General features: G+C 47.4%; 1 protein-coding gene across 1 annotated transcript in view; it reads left to right on the forward strand.

The window, feature by feature from the left end:
• Positions 1-2780: 2780 nt before the first annotated feature.
• CCDC102A (coiled-coil domain containing 102A) overlaps positions 2781-22481 on the forward strand; it is a 34972-nt gene continuing 15271 nt past the window's right edge. The window contains exons 1-4 of the mRNA XM_053399238.1: positions 2781-2902; positions 16988-17915; positions 21305-21531; positions 21627-21735. Of these exons, the coding sequence (XP_053255213.1) occupies positions 17313-17915; positions 21305-21531; positions 21627-21735 (939 nt within the window). The 5' untranslated portion in view covers positions 2781-2902; positions 16988-17312. The remainder of the gene's footprint in view (positions 2903-16987; positions 17916-21304; positions 21532-21626; positions 21736-22481) is intronic.

The following is a 22481-nucleotide window of genomic DNA, read 5'->3' on the forward strand; positions in this document are numbered from 1 at the left end:
TTTACCTTTAAGTACAGCAAAACAGAGCACTGTCGTCTTGCAAACTATGGGTGACACTATTAAAATGGGGGGGAGCAGCCGGCCCCCACCTGCCTGCCTTGGTACTTACAACCAGTCCAGGGGTTTTCAGGCCTTGGCTTTCAGCTTCCTCCTTAGTCTCAGTGTTGCCTTTGTAAAACTCAGCAGGGAAAATGGGATAAAGCAAAATTAGTTGGCTCTGCCTGCCACTGACCCCGGCTCCCTCATCGGTTGGTCTCCCTGCTTTTCACCCCACCAGCCCAAATGGGCACCAGCCATCACTGCTTGGAAGTAGACAGCTGGGCAGGTAGTTTTTCCTTGGAAAAGTCATATGGGTTTTCTCTTAGTCCAACCCACTGATCAGCACAGGAATCTTACAATTACAGCACCGGGCAAGTGGCCGTCCAACTTCTGCTCAAATGTTTCCAGTGAAGGGCAGCCCATCACTTCCCAAAACGCACAGGCATAGGACTGTTCCACTTTCAACCAACCCTCAAGGTTGGGACGTTTCTCCTCAAGTTTAACTACAACCTGCTTTCCCTGGCCATTTCCACCCATTGGTTCTAGCCCAGCTCTCCAGAGAAGCAGCCCGCTCCATTGTTTGCGTGAGAAAAGCCCTCCAGATATTTAAAGGCTGCTACCATGTCTCCCTCTTAATCCCCTCTCCTCCAGGCTAAACATACTCAGCTCTTTCAACCGTTCCATATAGTTTTATTTCCATAATGGCATTCCAGAAAAATGCTGTAACTGCAGAGCACACACACAAACCCTAGAACACTGCCAAATACAGTTCATAAATCTTCTCTTGTTAATGACAAAAGCATCGCTCTCTTGGAATGATGTTGCCTGGCCAAGCAGCTGCTAGACATATATAGAGTGTGTGTGTGTGTGTGTGTGTGTGTGTGTGTGTGTGTGTGTGTAACACACACACACACAAATGAGAAATAGAGAGTGCTACATTGTGTATTATTGGCACAATCCAGCAAAACTGGGGCAGCCTAGCTGTGAGGGTGCAAACCACACCTGGGGTCCCATGGACAAGAGCCCCCTGGACCTGCCCCTTCTTGTAACCATGATGGCTATGCTCTGCCTTCACATTTGGAGGCAGCAATGCTTCTGAATCCCTGTTGCTGCAAAACCCAGGAGGCGAGAATCCTCTTGTGCTTGGGTCCTGCTTGCAGGTTTCCCACAGGCACCTGGTCACTCACTGTGATGCTGGTTGGATGCTGAACGAACTAGAGGAACCACTGGCCTGACCCACCAGGCTCCTCTTACGTTCTCTTTCCCCATTGCGTCCTGTCTTACCCAAAGACCCTCCTAAACCTGGAGCAGAAACTGAAAACATAGCTATGCAGATGGTTAAACCATGTCCCACCAGTATCAGTAGTGGCTGGACATTACCCCAATAAATATTTGTTTTTACATTTATATCCTGGGACCTGTAGTTTACCCTCACAGAGATAGTGCTATCACAAGAGATAGCACCCTTAGCAAAGTTCCCAGGACTCTTTGGGGAAAGCCATGTGTTTTAACTGTATGATGTGCACCCAGCTGTTGCTGCAATGCAATACATTTACCTGAAGCCATCCCCATTTGAAGTCAATGGTGCTTACTCCTGAGTAGGCATGCCTGAGATTGCTTTCAGCTTGGCTTAAGCATCTGGTGTGCCAGAAGTCCCTGCAGCTTGGTCTCACACACAGGTTACCCAGAAGTGACTCTGCTTCCACACCATCAGGGCTTCCTCTTAAGTGATGGTGGCAGAAGTAGGAGCCATGCAGCCCAATTCCATCCACAAGTGCTTGGGAATAGCATTCCAAGGTGCACAAGCTTTACATCACTCTTTTCACCTCCTCTGAAGTGATTTTGTTATCTAAGTATCTTTCGTCCTCCTCACATAATGAGATGGTCAATATGGGCGTAGCAAATATTTTTGTTGGTGGGGCAGACCGATGTGATTGGTCAGTTAGTTAAGTACTTCTATTGTTTTACTTGATTGGGGAGGCAGCTGTCCCCCCCTCCACGCCCATGGTCATACATGTAAGAAGTCTTTAATTTGAACAGCATTTGGACAGGAAGATGTATAAAAGAAGAAATAGAATGAAACAAACACTATGCAAATATATTTTGAAGTGTATTTAATTCCCCACCAAACTTTTTTTTAAAAAAACCAGTTTAACATATAACAGGCCCACAATTGTTTGGTTAATTTCCATAGTCAACTTCCTTCTACTTTTTTTCTATTATTTTGTACGTTTCAGTTGACAGTCCTCTCATATTCCAGTAACAGCAAGGAAATTTCTTGTTCTAAGTTGTTTTTTTAAAACATTTTCTTTTACACAAACTCCCCTGAGCACGGCCTTCATCAAGTCCCAGATAGTTTGGTGCTATAAACTGGTTGCTAAGATATCCGAAATGAGAAGACTACCCCCCAAGAGGCTGGCAATCTCGTCGGCACTTTGAAAAATCTCCAGACCTGAGGAGCACCCATTCTACAATACTGTAAATACCCGCCAGCGAAGCACCAGTGAAGTAAAAAGAAAAGAAACGGTTGCCAACGACCTATTTGCAAAGTCAGTCCCTCCCCCTACCCCAAAAAATTAATCTGGAAGCCCCCTCGTTTATTTAAGCAGAAGAACTCGACCCTGCCGCAGCGTCATGTGCGAAGGCGCCCCTTCCCTCGCCTTCTACCTGCTTCTGGCTCAGCCTTCCCAGACAACGCCAAGCCCCCCTCCGTCTCCCCCCGTGTTTCCTTCAACTCCGAAGGGGAGGAGACTAAAAAGTTCTCCCTCTCCTCCAGCCGCGACGGCAGCGGCAATCCGAGCCACGGCAGCAAGGCGGACGGAAAGCGCGCGCCCGAGCCGAGGCGCCATCGGGGGCCGCCGAGGTGAGGGACAAGTCGGGGGTCGGAGTGGGGCGCCCGAAAGCGGGGCGGGGAGGACAGGCACCCCCACTTTCCTCGTTCTGGCGGGAAGGGAGGCGGGGAGGGAAGGCGCGGTCATCCTCCATATGCATCCTTGGCAAGTCTCGACGCTGCGCTCGCGGGTGGGCTCTTGCGGAGGGGTCGCTTCTCTCCCTCCCCCCAGAAACTTTTTCTGCCCGGTGTCTGCAGCGGGGCGGGGGGGGGAGGGAGTCCGGGAAGAGCCGCCCGCGCGCTTGGAGAGGTTTCCAAGGCGCAGCGCTTGGGGAGGGCGAGGAAGCGCCGTCGCCTGTCCGGGCCGGCCCAGCTATGCAGGGAGGGGGGCTTTTGGAATGCCGGGAGGGCTGGCGGCGCTTCTCAATGGGGAGAAGCGCCCTAGGTGGTCACTCTCCTCGGCCAATGGTCGGGCGGGAGGACGGCGCCGGCCAATGAGAGGTTGGCGCCTGGGAACGAATGTAGCCAAAGAAGGCGCTCTCGGCCAATGGGAGAGCAGACGGGGAAGGCCGGGGGAGTGTGAATGGGTGAGTGGCAGCGGCGCTTGCAGCCTTGTCCCTGCAGCTGAGCCGAAGATAGGGGCTCGTGGGGTTTTGTTGTGTAATCGGCCCACAGCCCTGGAGAAGGACTTTTCTTTTTGGAAAGTTCAAGTCGGAGAGAAAGGGGTGACTCATGTGTGGCTTTGGTGGGGAGGCTGAAGCAGATGCTGAAGTCCCGGTATTTTTGCAGCTCTGGTTCCAAATGCTTGAGAGCGTTAGACGTGGGAGCTAATGTTTTGTATGCCTGAAGGTCCCAGGTTCACTGCGAGAGACTTCAGTGTTTGGAGCTGCTGCCAGTTTGTTTGTTTATATTTATATATACCGCTATATCACCAAAATGTATCAAAGTGGTTTACAACAGTAAAAGTAAGATAAAACCATATAATAAAAGCACGAAAAGTTGAAAACAACAAAGCTAGAACCAAAGATCAGTAGACCGTTGTGGGGGACGTACTCTTAATTGCCTACATAGACCTGACAGAATAGAAAAGTTTTCAGCAAGTGTTTAAAAGTTGACACAGAAGATGTCTGCTGAATCTCCCTTGGCAGAGAGTTCCACAGGACAGGGTTTGGTTTCTTCTTGTTGTCAAACGAGCCTCACCAACTCTGAGAAGGACCAGAAATGCTCCTGCAGGTGATCTCAGTAGTCAAGCTGGGATATAAGGGTTTAGGCAGTCCATGAGTGTCAACAGTATTGAGCTGAATGAACTAATGGTCTGACCTGGTGTATATGTGTTGATGGACCAGATGCATCTTTGGTCACAGATTTTAGCTGAGTGGTAGAGCATCTGGTTTGCGTTCAGAAGGCCCCAGATTCAATTCCCAGCATCTCCGTGTAAGGCTGGGAGAAACCCATGTTTGAAATCCTGGAAAGCAGCTGCCATTCAGGGTAGACAAGGCTGAGCTGGTTAGGCCAATGATCTGATGTGGTATAAGGCAGCTTCCTGTGTTCCTAAATTCAGGTTGTACAATCAGCATTGATTGGGAGGCCTTATGCAACAGAGTCACCTCCCCAAATGTTTGGACTTTGTGTGATAAGAAATGTGACATGAAGATGCACTGGACAATGAACATAAGAATAGCCAATGGCCCTTCTAGTCCAGCATCCTGTTCTCACAGTGGCCAACTAGATGCCTGTGGGAAAGTGTGGGATGACCCCGATGCAATATCATTTAGCCTCCCCACATATATATGTGGAGGCAAACTCAATAAGCAGCTTGTCATTTATTCAACTCTTGACATTCTATTTTTATTGCCATTTTTCTGCCCATTTCAAGACTCCAGTGCAGCGTTTTCATGCATACTTTGTCCCCATCACATAAGACAATAAATTTGTGTGCAGGTAGTTCGTGACAGGCACTTCCTAAGCCCAGCACCTCAGACAATCACATTCAAATTTATTAATAAGGCAACTCAAATGCAGGCTGTACCAAAACAAAAACACATGAGCATAAATTATACATAAGGACAAAAAACCTGACCTATACGATAAGGCATACATAAAAAAAAATCCCTTGGGGCACCTGCCACTAGATCAGCCTCTGGATGAGGACTCCTGTAAATGTTATTTTTAGCTGTGTCAGAGAAGAAATTGCAGGAGGTGCTGGTCTTTGTTCCTCTGTGCTACAAGCTGTGCCTCTCCGAATTCCTTCTGGAATGTTGTGCTGTATTTATTTGGGAATACTTGTATGCAGTTCTATGGTCCAAGGGCTCCCAAAATGCTCTACATAAAATGTTGCAATAACAGGTGGTCCATAAAAAATGCAATGAAAAATAAAAACAGCAAGAACATAAAAAGAGCCTATTGCACCAGCCTGTTGCCAATGGCCCATCTAGTCCAGCATCCTGTTCTCACAGTGGCCAACCAGGTGCCCCAGGGGCACACCCACAACCAGGACCTGAGAAGAACAGCAGCATCTAGCATCCCTCCCTAGTATCACAGACCTCTGATATAGCAGGACTCAAGAGCATCATCACGGCAGCCATGTCCAGCAGCAGGTTCCTGCCTCCTTGATTCCTGTTCGTTGCGGTACATACATTGGGTTTAGGCAATTAGGCTTCCTTGACAGCGGTGGGCTGACCATCCTCCATGCCTTGTACTTATCCAATTAAGACTCTCCAGCACCCTCCCATTAAGGTTTCCTGAAGGACTTTTCCAGCTTGGCAGAGCTGTTGGCTGCTGCACTCTGGTTGCAAATCCTTCAGGAGCTTGAGTTAATTTCAGCTCTTGGAAGCAAGAGGCGCTCTGCAGAGGGGAGCCTATGAAATGCACAGAAGCCCCCGCAGAAGTATTTGAAGAACCCATGCATTCAGGGGTCAGTCACACTCTGCCACAGATGCCCTATGGCTATGGCTGCTGAGCATGGCTTGGGTTCTTCCACTGACAGTGGGAACAGGGAGACCCACAAATCCTGCCTCGGTTTCTCTGCTAGTAACTAGAATTCTGTGCCACAAAAAGCTGCATTTTGTGACCTTTATAAATTATGCAGATTTGTTTTCTGAATTCTCCCACCTGCATTGTTGCTAGTCAGGGGATGAGAAAGAGCCCTGCAAAGCATATACAGGGATTCCTCTGGCTGCTTGGCTTTTCCTAGGCATTGACCACAAACTTTCAGGCAGCCGTAAGCAGTAGAAGCTTTCCTTGAAAACAAAACAGAATCTGCTTAGGAAAAGGAATTCTATAGTTAATGCCTTTTTAAAATAGCTATTCTGTGCTTCACCAACCTTCCCTACAGACCCCCTTGGGTGTTAAGATCAACAGAGAGACCCTCATGGTATTTCTGCTGCCTCAGACTATTGGCAGATGAAGACCAGGAAAGGGCATTATCTGGCTGCCCCTAAGCTGTGAAATTCCATCCCCACAGAGGTATGGCTGGTACCTTATAGTTTCCGTCATATGCTGAAGGAGTACCTCTTTACTCTGGCCTTTGGCATCTGAAATATACAGTATGGAAATATTAGGACCCTTTGGCATCTGAAATATATAGAAATATTAGGACCCAACCTATTATTCTTATTGTACACTGTTTAAATTAACTGATTTTAATATTGTTGTAACCTACCCTGGGACTATATGGAGAAAGAGAAGTAAGATATCAAATAAATGAATAGCCTGGTGCCCTCCAGATGCCTTGGACTACAACTCTCATCAGCCCCAGATGTGTTGGCTGGGCTTGATGGGAGTTGTAGTCCAAAGCATCTGGAGGGCACCAGGCTGGCATAAAGCATATATGATGCCCCGATAATAGGGTGGCCAGGTACTATATTATGAGAGGACTGGCCAACTCTTATCTTTGATAACTATATTTAAAAAAATGATGTTTCAGTAGCTGCATATTTTCTGAGTCCTGAGCAGAGCAGAGTAGGGGGGTAGGGAGACCTTTGCTACTGATGTTCCTTAGCTTTTAAGAACATAAGAAGATCCTGCTGGATCAGGTTAATGGCCCATCTAGTCCAGCATCCTGTTCTCACAGCAGCCAACCAGATGCCCCAGTGGGAAACCTGCAAAGCAGACCTAAATGCTAAAGCACTCTCCCCTCGGCAGTTTCCAGCAACTGACATTCAGAAGCGTAACTGCCTCTGATCGTGAAGCCAGAGCATAGCCATCATGGTTAGTAGCCAATTCTAACACCACCACCACCCCAGTCCTTGTGTGTTAAACGCACCAGTTTCAGCCCTTGTGTGTTAGTCTCTTGTCTGCCTGTTGCGATATTGCAAAGGCTAGAGAATCTTCAGGAGTTTCCACCATCTCTGCTACCCCACTATCTTGCTTGCATCTTGGACAAAGGAATAAGCAAAAGGGGCTGCCAAGCCTGGGCTGGTTGAGGGGGAGGGGGGTAGCTGTGGAAAAGGACTCCTTCCTTGTAGGAAAAGATGCTTTGTTCGCACAGCTGGTTTAGCCATTATGCGCTTGGGCACCAGCCAAACCAGGGTCTCTCTTGCGCTGCAGTTGTCTGCCACATGGTGCCTCCCTTTTTTCCTTCCTGCATTTGTCTCTTGATCCCATGGCAGAGAAGCATCCCACCCCGTATCTCTTGGGGGAAGGTAGAGGCATTGAGGTCATCTGCTAGGTTTGATTTCCGGTATGGATCTTGTTCTTCTGCTATTGTCAGCCATGATACTGAGCCTTCCTTATGGCCCATTTACTTTTTGCTGGGCGGGAAAATAATCAGCAGCTAAGTGTGCAAAGTCCCATCTATCCAAAAACCACGTGCGCATCGGAATGCAGAACCGAGTGCTGTTATCTATCAGTATTGCTCATTCAGTAGCAGACCCGCATCTTTGGCTGTGCGCAGCAGCCGAAGAGTGACATAGAAAGCTGCCTTATATTGGGTCAGATCATTTGACCATGTAGTTCAGTATTGTCTACACTGACCAGCAGCAGCTCTTCAGGGAGTCTTTCTCAACTGTCCTTCAATATGGCAGGAATTGAAATTGGGACTTTCTGCATGGAAGGCAGATGCTCCACCACTAAGCTACAGCCCTTGCCTTAAAAAAAAAGTAAGATTCCAGTCATAGAATCATAGAATTGTGGATCTGGAACGTGGATCCCTGAGGATAATCTAGTACAACCTCCTGCAATGCTGTCCCATAGGGGGATTGAACCTGCGACCTTGGTGTTATCAGCACTGTCCTTATGGTTCTAAACAGTGGGCTGATTTAAATAGGAGCCATGGAAGTTGCCTTATACCAAGCCAGACCATTGGTCCATCCCGCTCTGACTGGCAGCACCAATGGGTCTTTCCCAGCCCTACCTGAAGATGCCTGGAATCCAACCTACAACTTCTGGAGGCCAAGCAGATGCTCTGCTACTGAACGATGGCCCAACACATCAGCTGGGAACACATCAATGGGCCTTGCATGTCTGGAATCTTGCAGCGCTGCAGAAACCCCAAAACACTTCCCTCTCGCATTCCCTTTGGATGGGAGCAGCTGGCATTGTGGAGTTTGGTGGAGGCAGTCTGGGGGCCTCTGAAGGGCTCGGTGGAAAATGAGCAGACATCCCGCCCCTGAAACTGAGTAGACCCCTGCCGTCCTCCTCCTCCCTCCTGCAATGTCTGCTTGGTGTCTGGCTGCTAGCACTGGGGTCCTTTCATGTGGGCAAAGCTCTCTGCAGATGGGCATGCCTGCAAACAATTAGGACGAGCTGTGGGCGGCGCAATTTCTGTGGCTCTGGTGGATCCTTTCCAAAAGGCAAAAAGACACACACACACACCCTCCCCCAAATGGAGCAGAAACACTAATATGTAGAGGTGAGGAGATTTGGGGCATATTTTTTTGCTACCTCAGGCAAAATACCCCCCCCCCCAACACTATTATTATTATTAGTAGTAGTAGTAGTAGTATTAATATACCCCGCCAATCTGGCTGAGTTTCCCCAGCCACTCTGGGCGGCTTACAGAACATATAAAAACATAGTAAACCTTGTCTTGCAGCATGCTGAGTGATCAAGAGTGGTCAAGGATCTGATTTTTCTGCCTCTTCCTTCCTCCTCTTTGAGCTAGTGATGATCAAGAGGCTCTGGATTGTGTCCCCTAGAATACAGAGGATATCGCTAGGTTAATAGTAGTCCTTATCCTTTTCAGACCCATGATCCACCTGTTTCCCAAACATTGCCTTTCAGGATCCATATCTTAATATGTATCTTTTTGGTCCCTTCCAACTCTGCAGGTCTATGATTCTACAGTAAAGATGCTGTTACAACCCACTTATGTTAGGCAGCAACTGAGTGGTGCAGGACAGGGGAACGTTTTGCCCATGAGGGCCACGTGCAGTGATAGGTGGGCAGTCTGGGGCCACATGCCAGTGGACATCATCCAAGCCAGTGATGGGCAGCGTGGGCTGGGCTGCTGGTGAGAGAAGGGATGCAGGGCCACTCCATCAATGCATCTGGGGCACAAAACAGCTTTGCCTTCTCTTTTGAACTTCACCTTTTTTTTCTAAATTGAAAAGCCCCAAATATTGTGGAGTTAAAAATAACTGTAATCCAAGCCACACCTGCTGGAATTCCAGCTTCCAGGCAGCAAATAACAGGACAGAAGCCTTGCCGCCTTCTCCAACTGACCATCCTAGGCAAAGGGGTGCAGCCCCTGGTTATATTGCACTTACATTTCCATACTAAACATGACCCCCCCCCTGATCCTGGCTCAGTTTCTTCAATGTCTTGTTCCTTTAATGTAAACGAGAGCAACTGCCATCCCTGCCACTCAGAACCAAATACTTACTTCCTTCTGCTGCATCCTTCTCTTCCTAAAGGTAAAGGTACCCCTGCCCGTACGGGCCAGTCGTGACTGACTCTGGGGTTGCGTGCTCATCTCGCTTAAGAGGCCAGGAGCCAGCGCTGTCCAAAGACACTTCCAGGTCACGTGGCCAGCATGACGAAGCTGCTCTGGCGAGCCAGCACCAGCGCAGCGCACGAAACGCCGTTTACCTTCCCGCTATAAAGCGGTACCTATTTATCTACTTGCACTTAAGGGTGCTTTCGAACTGCTAGGTGGGCAGGAGCTGGGACCGAACAACGGGAGCTCACCCCGCCGCAGGGATTCGAACCGCCGACCATACGATCGGCAAGTCCTAGGCACTGAGGTTTTACCCACAGCGCCACCTGCGTCCCCTCCTTCTCTTCCTAGAAAGTCCTAAAAGGATTAAGCAGCCCAGCCTTTCCCAGGTGATGCATTTCCAGAGCAGACTTACCAATATGTCAGCATCTCCTGTCCTGTTTGATTTATTTAACCAGCTTAAACCACCATGCCTTTAGGCAGGCGGTGAGTTGGTGCTTAAGAAGGAAGGCAACCGGCACAAGGTGGGTGTGCCTGGATTTGCAAAGCCCCTCTTGAGACACCCTCAGCTCATCTCTCCCTGCCCTGAGCTTCCCCTCTCTTTAAAAGGGCAGGAGGGGGAAGCAATGTCTGCTCTCTGAACCCATGGGATAAGGGGGTGCTATCCTGGCTAAAATGTGTCTGTGAACTCCCATAATCCCTCTTGCTTGTCTGGATGGAGGGTAGAGAGGTCTTTGTGTGTGTGTGTGAAAACTAGACAGCTGTTGGGGGGTTACATTTATAGCTCTGCCCACCATTGGCACATATCTCTTGGAACCGCCACCCCCAGGTCCAGAAATATTATTGAAAAGCATTGAACTCAAGGTTCTGCCCCACCCCCAGTAGAAGCCTTCAAGTTCTCTCTATTGGGTTCTGCCGCCTCCCACAAAATTCCTGGTTGCACCCATGCTAACGTTTACATTGTCTTTTTTGTAAAGGACTATACAGTATCTGTGTTGGGGGGGGGATAACAGCAGTTTTAAGTGCTACAAAAATGCTACTTTGGGAGAAAAGGCCTCGGTCCTATTCCAAAAATGAGTGACAGTTGTGCATTTATTAAATGAAAAGGTCCTGTATTTCTGTGGAAAGGAGAGCACAGTCTGTAAAGAAAATGCCATGCTTTGTAAGGTGATTTTGCCATCCAGCTGGCATTAACTTTACTCAGGAAATCCCTACAGGATCTTGAGAGCTTTGGGGAGAGGCCCACTTGTGGCTCCCTTTCAGCACTTAAAACTGCATCCATTTGCTTTGAGTAACGGATGCAAACAAGCAATGGCGGGCTCTCATCTCCCCCACTCTCACTTCTGGCACACATCTGCACATGTGGCAGCTCCACCACAGCTCAGCCTCATGGAGTCTGTTTGCTTTGTGCATGGAAAACCTTGACAGCCTTGGGAATGTCATACTCTTCTCAGCCTTACCTACCTGACGTAAATAAGATGAGAGTTCCAGAGCACTTTGCGTACTGAGAAACGCTTCTGGAATGGCTAGCAGTGGCCTGCTTAATGTGAAATATTGAAACCTACTAAACAGCAGAGCGTGTGTGTGTTTGGGCAGGGAGGGAGGTGTTTGCAAGATGGTTGGGCTGTGGTGGCTGCTCTTAGCTGCAGGAGCCCTGGGTGGGAGGGCAAAGGACAGGCATGTTTATCTAGGCTTGCTCAGGGGACAAAGGCAGGGAGCCCCCGACAGCTGTTCTCCAACATGGAGAAGGAAGATTTCGGGTGTTTGAAGATTAGAAGGAACAGATTAGTCATTTATCAGAACTGTTGGGACTGGGAAAAGATCACTCTGTTGGCAGTCATAGTAAATCTGATAAATCTGGCAAGGGTCCTGTGTAGGCCCCTTCAAAACACATGGGGACTGTGCAGAAGTACTGTTGTGTTCTATGCACGAGAGCCCTCTCTGCTCCTGTGGTTTCCAGCAACTGGTATTCAGGAGCGTTACTGTGGAGGCAGAACATAGGCACCATGGCTAGCAGCCATTGATAGCCCTCTCCTCCATGAATTATTTGACTAATTCTATTTTAAAGCCATCTAAGTTGAGTTCCACATGCTAAATGCACTGCGTGAAGAAGTACTTTCTTTTCCTCTGTCCTGAAACATCCAACATTCAGCTTTATTGGATTTCTACAAGTTCTAGGGACGCAGGTGGCTCTGTGGCCTAAACCACAGAGCCTAGGACTTGCCGATCAGAAGGTCGGTGGTTCAAATCCCCGCGACGGGGTGAGCTCCTATTGTTCAGTCCCAGCTCCTGCCCACCTAGCAGTTCAAAAGCACGTCAAAGTGCAAGTAGATAAATAGGTACCACTCCAGCAGGAAGGTAAACGAGATTTCCGTGCGCTGCTCTGGTTCGCCAGAAGCGGCTTACTCATGCTGGCCACATGACCCGGAAGCTGTATGCGGACAAACGCCGGCTCCCTCGGCCTATAGAGCAAGATGAGCGCCACAACCCCAGAGTCATCCACGACTGGACCTAATGGTCAGGGGTCCCTTTACCTTTACAAGTTCTAGCATTATGAGAGAGTGGTGAAAACTTTTCTCTATCCACATTCTCCATGTCATTCATAATTTTATAAGCTTCTATCATGTCGCCTCTTCCTTGCCTTTTCTGTAAACTGAAAACGCCGCAACCTTTCCTCATAGGAGAGTCACTCTATCCCGTTTCTGAACATGGTCACAGGGAGGAGGGGGTCGCTTATTAATGATGATGTACTTCCCAGAATCCTTTGCACCCTTGCAAGTGTTTCGCTTGGGCAAAACTCCCCCATTGCACCGATGAGCCGATGGTCTTGGGTCAAACCAGCCTTGAAGCAGACCCTCTTGGCAACATCTTCAAGCCTTCCTGGTCTGCCAGCCTGTCTCTCTGTGGCCATCTGCTATGTCCTGAATGGCTTCCATTCCACCGACTGCTCCCCCTTCTTGGCTGTGTCTCCTCCAGTGATTTACACACCTCTCTGTCCTTTTAACAGGCATCCTCTTTCTTAGCAGCCTTTTCCTATTTGTTTTTTTAAGGGGTATAAAGATGTGAGAGAGTGGGGAGGAGCATACTAGGTAGCAACGGGTAGGGGATGTTGAACATCCTGGATGAATTTTGTGAACACCCCAACATTTTTTCCTATATTTCCCCAACTCTCCTTACGCAACTTATAAGAAAAAAATGCCCCTTTTCCCTTATGGGGTACCCAAGAGCCCATATAGAGTCCTTTTGTAGGTTCTCTATCGGTAGAAGAAAATAGCAGAAGTCAACCAGAGAATAATGAGAAGCAAAGCAGCTAGTAAGCCTGATCTTTATTAACTGTTGCAACAGGGTGCTCACAACCACATGCAGGAGGCAGGAGGGACCCTGAACAATGGTGCGCAAGCCCTTATATAGACTTTTGAAATTGTCCACCCTGCAGCCCAAGACCACCACCACCCATACATCATACATACATACATCAGAGAATCCTGTCTGGCAGGAAAGCTGTTGATGGGTTTACCTGGCTATTAATGGGTTTACCTGGACAACCTGGTTATTCTTTTGTGACAATAAATACTTAATTCCTGAGTCCAGGTCACAGGCTCGCCCTATTCATATCTTAAATGTGCCCTTAAGGCAGGATTTGTGAGCAAACAGACAATGGGGAGGTTTTCTCATTTCTTCCCTCCTTGCAGAGAAACATTTGAGATCAATTCGGGAGGGACAAAATGGTTTCAGGACTTTTTCCTGTACTGTTTCAGACATGTGGTTTATATATTTATGTATGTGTTTGCTTGATACATTTATTTTATATCTTAGTCCTCATAATTCTCATAACACAACTAATGCTAGCAATCACATGTAGCTCATGCTCACAGGTGAATCTCCGACTTTTTAGATGTTCACAACATTAGATTACCAGCCGTTTCATACCAACGCCGACAGCTGCTCTATTTCGGACATTCACTTTTAATGTATATCAAGTACAAATTGGGGTAGAGAAATCTGTGGCCTTCCAAATGCTGTGGGAATCCCATCAGCCCTGCCTAACGTTGCCAGGAACAATTGGAGGTGTAGTCAAGAAACATCTGGAGGGCCACATCTGCTTGTTGCTGTGGAGGACCACGGCTTGTGTAAAAGCCAGTTGCTTTTCAGCATAGTCTTGGAACATATATGCAGGAAATCAGCTGAGCTCGCAGTTTGATGCACCTCTGCTGGCAAATGCAAGGCTTGCTGTCTCCCTGTGGCTCTGTCAGGCTGCCTTACATCCATTCCACCATGAGCACCTCTTGAGCCAGGATTGAAAGCTCGCAGATCTCAGTCCAAGTACACGTGGAACCTCCAAATTGGCCCTTTTTCACATGGTTTTAGATCTGGGCCCAGAAAATACTGTGAATTGCTGGAAACCATCTGGGGCGGTAGGGGGCAAGGCAGGAGGAACAGGGCATGGGTTTGGAAGATCTCACAGATCTCTGCCTATTTGCCAGCCTCTTGAGACTGGGAAGGGTCTCCTGTCATCATTTAGGGGGCTTCTGCCTCCAGCTGCTTGTCTGTTAAGTAACTAGAGAGCAGCAGACTTCTGGACTGGGGCTGGGGAAAGGAGAAAGGCAGCCAAGGAATTTGGGTTGGAAAGATGTGTCTGGAAGAGGCTCCATCTTTCCTTGTTTTCTTTTTTGGTTTCTTGCGGGTGGATGTAAACGCAAGCCAGACTTCCTTTGAGAGGGAGGAAAGGGGCCCAGGATTTCTCTGGATCATCGTTAGGCAGCCAAGAGAGTGGAGCAGTCGAAGCAGTAGAGGGTGAGAAAGTGGTAGAGTTGGGATAAGTTTGGGGCAAATGCGGCGAAAGCTGAGGGTGGGAGCAGGGCAAGGTGCCGCTGCTCTGTTCATCAGCATTCTATTGTTGACACATTTCCCCTCAGCAGCTGGAATGTCCACGAACATCCCATAGCATCACAGGAACTCACGTCAATGGCTAGGTTGGTGCCTCATATGCAGAAAGATGTTTTAGCCTATGTAAAATGTGACTCTTTATAAGACTCCTGTTTTGCCGTACTGTATGTGACTGGGAGTGAACATTTTTGCCTCCCAGGTAGGCAAAATGGTTCTTTCAAGAGCCGGTTCGCTTCTCTGCCTAACACCTCCTGCCTTATTTTTAAGCACAGGCCAAGGGCAAGTGATCCATTTTATCTTTGGCCAGTGGAGAAACTGTGTGGGTATTGCTTAATGACAGTCTCTTGGCAGGCCCGCTGGCCTCAGTCTGTGCCTTTGTGGTTTCCAATTTCCGTTGCGTGTATGTTTCTCTCCGTGTGTTTGTATCAGTCTGAATGCAATTATCCTCCTTGCTTTTGTTTGTTCCCTTTCTTCCAGGCTAAAAATTTATTCCTCCACTCCCCCATCCGCCCGCTCCCTCCAATTTTGTCCGTCTCCTTCCTACAATTTCCAGGCCAGTTTCCAAAAGGAGTTGAAAATGGCATGACGTCACCTTGTGCCCTGCTGCTGCTGCTGCTGCCCCCGGCATTACGTTCCTCTGAGAAAGGGGTAGATCCCTTTCCAGGCTCTGTTGCCAAAGCACAAACTGAACCCCTTTGCATTAATTTAAACAAGGAATGATCGTGTGCTTTTGCAATTTGGGATATACATTTTCAAGCTGCTCTTGGAGACCACCCTTTCAAACCATTTTAGCATGTGTGGGGAGGCAGGGGGATGTTGATATGATCAAGTGAGATTTAGTAGCTCTGGCTTCCAGACAGGGACTATTGCACACTGGTCCGTAGGATCTTAATTTTCTGTGTGTGCATTTGGGACATTATCATGCACACATGCCCAGTTTTTTGGCCATAGACTTCAATGGCTATTCTGCTGCTTGTCATCCATGGCAGTGGGAGGAACTTGATGGGAATGTATCTTGGATGTGCTTTCTGTCTCCCTCCTTAGTCGCTCCTCTCCCGTTCCACTACTCCCCCCCCCCCCATTCTGCTCATTTCTATATCTATGCGTACAAACATTTTTATTTTAAAAAGCAAAAACCCAGAAATTTTACAATAACTTAAGAGTGCAAATATTATCAACCTAATCTTGTAAGTTACATTTCACAAAAGACAAAATAGAGGCTTGTGCTTTTGGTGTGGAGGTGCAATATCAGTTTCCATTTTGGGGTGGGGTGGGGGTAATACTGAGGGTTATCAAGCTCTCTTGCTTAAGACCTCCATATTATTGCTATTTTAAAAAACCTGAGGTACTTACTGTGATTAAAATCTCCACACATTTCTGTGTGCAGATCTTGAGATACTTTTTATTTATTTCATAAAATTTCTACACCACTTGATTGTAAAATAAATTTAAAAAACTCAGAGCTTTTTACAAATGATAATATGTCCTCTTAACCAGGCATTAGGCAATCAGCACAAATAGGTTTATTTCCTTTGTCGTTGGGGGCTGCCAGAAACAAGAGGGCTAAATTGTGCTCATTGAAGAGCACATCATCATGTACAGTGGTACCTCGGGTTACAGACGCTTCAGGTTACAGACTCCGCTAACCCAGAAATAGTACCTTGGGTTAAAAACTTTGCTTCAGGATGAGAACAGAAATCGTGTGGCGGCAGCAGTGGGAGGCCCCATTAGCTAAAGTGGTACCTCAGGTTAAGAACAGTTTCAGGTTAAGGACGGACCTCTGGAACAAATTAAGTTCTTAACCCGAGGTACCACTGTAAAGGAATTTGCCTGTTACATCCCAAGCTAACAACATGAAAGGCCGTTCATCCAATGAGCTCAAGGTAGCGGACGTGCTTCCCTCTTCCTTCCCATATTAACCTCACAACAATCCTGTGAGGCTGGTTAGGCTGAGAGGCAGTGACTGGCACCCAAGGTGAGCATCATGGCTGAGCAGGGATTTGAACCAGACCACGCACGCAAAGGGCTTTGAGCACCTGAAAAGCGTTATGCAAATCATAAGTTTCTATTCTTTCCTGTGCACGCACCTCATTCCCTCATCCATTGTGATGGAAGACGGTAATGAAAACCAGAGCTAAGGATGTCACATGCCACCATGCCACCATGTTCCACAGACCCAATGGTCTGACTCAGTATAAGGCATGTTCCTATGTTCCTGTGGATTTGTAACATTTTTTCCTCCCTTAAAAAAAGCAGAAGCAATAACAAATGGTGAAAGGCTGCAACTGAGAATTGCTTGTGTTTTAGGCCACAATAGTAGATTCAGTTTTAATTCCTTTTTCTTATTTATTTAGGTCTCTCTGTCTGCTGGTTTCCACAGCGATAATGGACTCACTGAGAGGGAACCAGAGTTGTCTTTTGGCCCAGAAGCATCAATAACATTCTCTTTGGACGTCTGGCTCCAACATGCTTGGCTTTCTATGAGGTAATTTTTGGAGAGGGAAGGTGGTGCGGCCTCGGTCATGCTGGCCTGAGTGTGTACAGTTGAAGAATTCCTTGGGGCAGAGAAGAAAACAACTCTTGCTGGGGAGCAAAATGGCGGCTTCTGCTCCCTCACCATACGCCTCTTGAACAGGCCGGGTGACTGCCATTAACCTGAGACCACATCCCGGACACGAAATGAGCCAGAACGCCAACTCCCACTTGGCCGATTCACCCCAGCTCTCCAAGAGCAGCCTGCTAAATATCCTGGGCAGCCCTCAGCCCGAAAGGATGAGCCTCTCTGATTCCCTGCCCGCCACCCCAAAGAGTGGCACTCCTTCGCCCGGCCCCCCACAACAGCTCCCCTTGCTGAGCGCCAGCTGCCTGGACGGTGACTGGGAGAGCCGGGAGGAGCTGCGCTTGCGGGAGCTGGAGGAGGCGCGGGCCAGAGCTGCCCAGATGGAGAAGACGATGCGCTGGTGGTCAGACTGCACCGCCAACTGGCGAGAGAAGTGGAGCAAGGTGCGCGCCGAGCGCAACAAGGCCCGAGAGGAGGTGCGCCAGCTGCGCCAGAAACTGGAGACCCTGACCAAGGAGCTGACTGGCCTGAGGCGGGAGAGGCAGGAGGTGCTGAATGAGAACGAGCAGCTGGGCAAAGAGGTGGCCCGGCTGAAGGGAGAGGGCAAAGGGGAGAAGGAGAAGGAGCTGGACAACCGAGTCGCGTCTGAGAAGGAGAGCGAGGCCTCCCCAGAGCAGGAGCCCGTGCGGGATGTGGGCTCTGAGAGGCTGCCGAAAAACAAGGTAAGTAGGGGCATTGGGGCACGAGTGGCCTGCTTCATACGGAGGACTCGTAGGGATAGAGGAAGCTGCCTCATACCAATACATTTGGTCCATCTTGTACAATATTATCCACACCCTGGGATTTCAAGTGAGAGTGTCTCCCAGCCCTGACCGGGGGTTGAACCTGGGACCTCTTGCACATGGCGCAAGATGCTCTGTCCCTGAACTTCAGCCCTTCCACTGAAAACGAATCAAGTTTCCAGACCTCATGGTTCTGAAGAAAGAGATGGCTTATTTACTTCTAGGGGAGAATGGCCATTGTAGGGCATGGGGAAAGGCCTGTGTGTTTATCTCGTGCCCCAGTAATTGCACCAAGCAAGTGCAAAGTGTCAACTGCACAACCTTGCCAAATTCCTTGTGAGCAATTCTCAGTAAATAAGAGCAGCCTGGAATTCAGAACTTGAACAGGTGGAGCTTTTCGCACCAGTTATTTCAGTGCCAGGAACAGCTTCAGTTAACTCCACTTTGCATATTTAAGGTGCAAGGGCTGTTTTAAAAGGTGGCAATCTTCTCCATGCATGACAGGGAGGCCTTGAGGAGGTCGCATGGAAAGTGGGGCCAGCCAGGATAATTGTCAGCAGTCATTTAACCTGTCAGTTTACTTCCTCTTGTTTAGCACAGCAAGCCACACCAACTTCTGGTATCCACATACTTTTCCTGTTTTATATCTTGATTTACTGAAATACAAGCCAGTAGAGCAAGACATTTTTGTGTGTGTACAAATTTATTTGGGGGTTCTAAAAACCCAGCATTTTCACAGAAAGCCAGCGAAAGGTCTTTACAGACCCTCATTTGTCTCTTGCTCATCTCTAGATGCCGTGCCTTGAATTACTTACCTTGAACGTCTCTCTGGCCTTTTTGTTCCCTCCCCCCCAAAACTGAATATTTTGGGGGGGATGAGGAGGCTTTTACAAAGCAACTGAAATGCAAAATAATGAGGCGTTTTGCTGCAAGAAAGTGCAGGGATGGGAATTTTGGCTCCCATAAAGAGCCAGCTGGTGCACATCAAAAGGAAATTGCTTGGGCTCAAAGGCAGAGGCCGATGGGAGCTGATGGCTGAGAAGATAATTTCACATATGCAGAATATAGAGGGTAGACCAATTCATCGTCTTCAGAGTAGTTACAATTTGCTAAACTCCTCCCTGTTGCCTGTGCTCCAGGATGGTGGAATCGCTCTATGGTGTCTTGGCTTTACTGGCCAAGAGCAGCACTTTGGGCAGAGAGTTGCAGTCAGGGCTAATGGGCAACTCATTCACCTTCGCATTTCGTTATATTTATACTAAACACTCTTAGACGACGATTTGGCAGGTTTCATTGAGTACCAGTAAATTGCCTAGTTCAGGCAATCCTCCAGTCATTGTGTGAAATACCAGAAATAATCCTTAGGTTCTCTCTCTCTCTCTCTCTCTCTCTCTCTCTCTCTCTCTCTCTCTTTCTTGCATAGCTTTACTCGCCATTGTTTTGTTTTGCAGCACATAGATTCTGTGTTAAGTTTTCCCTCCTAGCAAACTTTTATTCCTTTACAGAATTTCAACACTTTCAAGTTCAATGATTCCTTCTTTGTAGATAGAATGTTCATGAATATTCTGTGACATCACAGCAGTTCAGCCAATAGCACAGGAGCAGCTGCTTGCAAGCAAATGCTTTTTGTGTGTTTTACACGAGAAATTATAGATAACTAATGGCCCCTGATCTGATCGGCATTGTCAGTTTGTTTGTATGTATGTCACTTTGCAACAATAAACATATACCTAAAGAATACACTGCTGATGGCAACTGCAGTCCAAAACATCTGGAGGGCACCAGGTTGGCAAAGGTCGCACTAGCATAACATTAGTTAGTGAATTAACTGGCAACATTCACTAGAAAAGTCATAATAGCCCCCTCCAGTTTCTCCCATGCACATTGTTTTGCTTTGTTTATAAACCGCCAACTAAGTAAAAGCCATTATAAGATCATGAAGCGATCATTAATATCTGCCCATATCCTGTTTTACTTGTGTGCTTCACCTTGCTGTGCATGTCTAGAGCAGAAATCCTCGCTTTTCCAGAACTCATTGATTTGGAGGACTAAAACAAGTTCCGCTCACTTCTCTTAGAGAGGTGGAAGCAGCTTTGCCCTGAGGAGAGCGAGCTCTGATGTTCCAGCCCTGGAGTTAGTGGTGCGTTCCTGGCCAGGGTTGCCGCTAAGCCACCCACAGGCTTAGCCGTAATCCAGGGTTGTCCTCAGGGTAAGGTGAGAGTGGGAGTCGAAACCTGCACTCTGTTAATCAGCTGTCAAGCCCTGCATGACTTTGTCATTTCAAAAAAGCATTTTATTGCTTTTTCACATATAATAAACATAATTTAAAACACAAAAAACAATTGCAGCTAGTCTCTCATCTGTATTGGAAAAAAGCGCAACATTTTAGAGCCTGTTTATAATACATGTTACAGTCTCTGATCCAGTAGGTCTTCTTCCGTGGGTCTGAGGAGGTTGTCTCGATTGACCGTCACGTCTCATATGGGGAATGAACAGGGTGGATTTGATTTAAATCAAATCGATTTAAATCACGATTTAAGTCACTAGTCAGTCAGACTTGATTTAAATCTTTTTTTTAAGGAAAGACTCATTCTTGCTGGTATAATCTTAATATTTACAACCAGATGAAGGTTTTATTTTTGGAATAATAAATGTTCAGAGTAGTTTTTACAGTTATGTCAAAAATTACTGATTTGGTTATACTATTAGAAATACATAGACAGATAATTATGAAATTATTGTGAGGTTTAATACCAGTAAGTTAACTGTATACGTTTGGACATCTTTTCTGCTGCACCTTATTGGAAAGAAATATAATCATTTCCACAATAACAATTTAAACAATTTATTTAACTAAAACAATAACATTATAGCATATGTACCCATGTCTGTTAACTGATGTGGTTAAACTTTTTTAAAAAAAAAAACTTAGAATGAGTTTTAGCACACATGAAAAACTTAAAACAAATCCTTATTTACTGATGAATAGCCTTTGGACTATAAGGTATCTTAAACAGAAAACTACAGTATATTTAGAAAGATTTTTCCTCCAAAAGCATTTTATTTTTAAAATCCAATGTAATTTTTTTTAAAAAATCCAATGTAAATTTTAAAAATCCAATTTTGTTGTTCTTGTTTTTTAAAAAAACATTGATTTTTATTCACCCTGGGGATGCATGTGCTATAGAAGGATAAAGGACTCGCCTTGCCTCTGGCTGCCCTGACCTGGCAAGTCAATTTCTCGGCCAGAACAACAGACCACACCTGAGCATACCATGAGTCTGTAGACAGGCCTGACTTTGGCATTTGTGACCTCTTCTTATCCGCAGTCGCTGCAGGAGTTTGAGCTGATGGAGAACCTCCTGAAGAGCAAGCAAGAAGGGCAGGAGTGCTGGGACCAGCGGAGCACGGTCAGCGTCCGCTCATCTTTCGCCCGGCAGGAGAGGAGCCGGCTGCTCTGGGAGGACGTCTCCGTCATCGAGGAGGACGCCACCAAGATCACAGCCCTGAAGCTGAGGCTGGACGAATCCCAGAAAGTGCTGCTCAAGGAGCGGGAGTGAGTGCTGCCTGTGCCACCCCCCTCGCTTGCTGAGGAAGCGCCCAGAGTGCGGCCCTCAGCCTTGCCCTTTGTGTTGTTGTTGTCTCTTTCAGGGACAAGCTGTCCCTCAGCAAGAACATCGAGAAGCTGGAAGGAGAGCTGAGCCAGTGGAAGGTCAAGTATGAGGAGCTGAACAAGAACAAGCAGGAGGTGTTGAAGCAGGTGGGCAAGATCTGTAGCAGAAGGCCCCAGGTTCAGACCTCAGTGGCATCTTTAGGTGGGGCTGGCACGGTCCCCTGCAGGAAACTCATAGCTAAACAGGAATTGCATTGCTACAGCAGCTGGCAGCAGCTACACTGGTGACTGGGAGTTACCACTGAGACCACATAACACCGGTTCTGAAAGACCAACATTGGCTCCCAGTACATTTCCAAGCACAATTCAAAGTGTTGGTGCTGACATTTAAAGCCCTAAACGGCCTCAGGCCAGTATACCTGAAGGAGCATCTCCACCCCCCATCGTTCAGCCTGGACACTGAGCTCCAGCGCTGAGGGCCCTCTGGCGGTTCCCTCACTGCGAGAAGTGAGGTTACAGGGAACCAGACAGAGGGCCTTCTCGGTAGTGGCACCTGTCCTGCGGAATGCCCTCCCATCAGATGTCAAGGAAATAAACAACTATCTGACTTTTAGAAGTGTTTTTAATATTCTGTTGGGGAGTGGCTGGGGAAACCCAGCCAGATGAGCATGGTATATTATTATTATTATTATTATTATTATTATTAATTATTACAAGAGGCAGTGATGGTCACCAAGCACCCACTTGGATGGCTATAAAAGAGGATCAAACAAATTCACAGAGAAGTCTATTGATATGACTGCTCTGCCTCCATGTGTCTGAATACTAGTTTCTGGAAAGCATAGGAGTGGAGAATGATGATGATGATGATGATGATGATAATGATAATAATA

This window comes from Podarcis raffonei, chromosome 8 (genome assembly GCF_027172205.1).
Source record: "Podarcis raffonei isolate rPodRaf1 chromosome 8, rPodRaf1.pri, whole genome shotgun sequence".
NCBI lineage: Eukaryota > Metazoa > Chordata > Lepidosauria > Squamata > Lacertidae > Podarcis > Podarcis raffonei.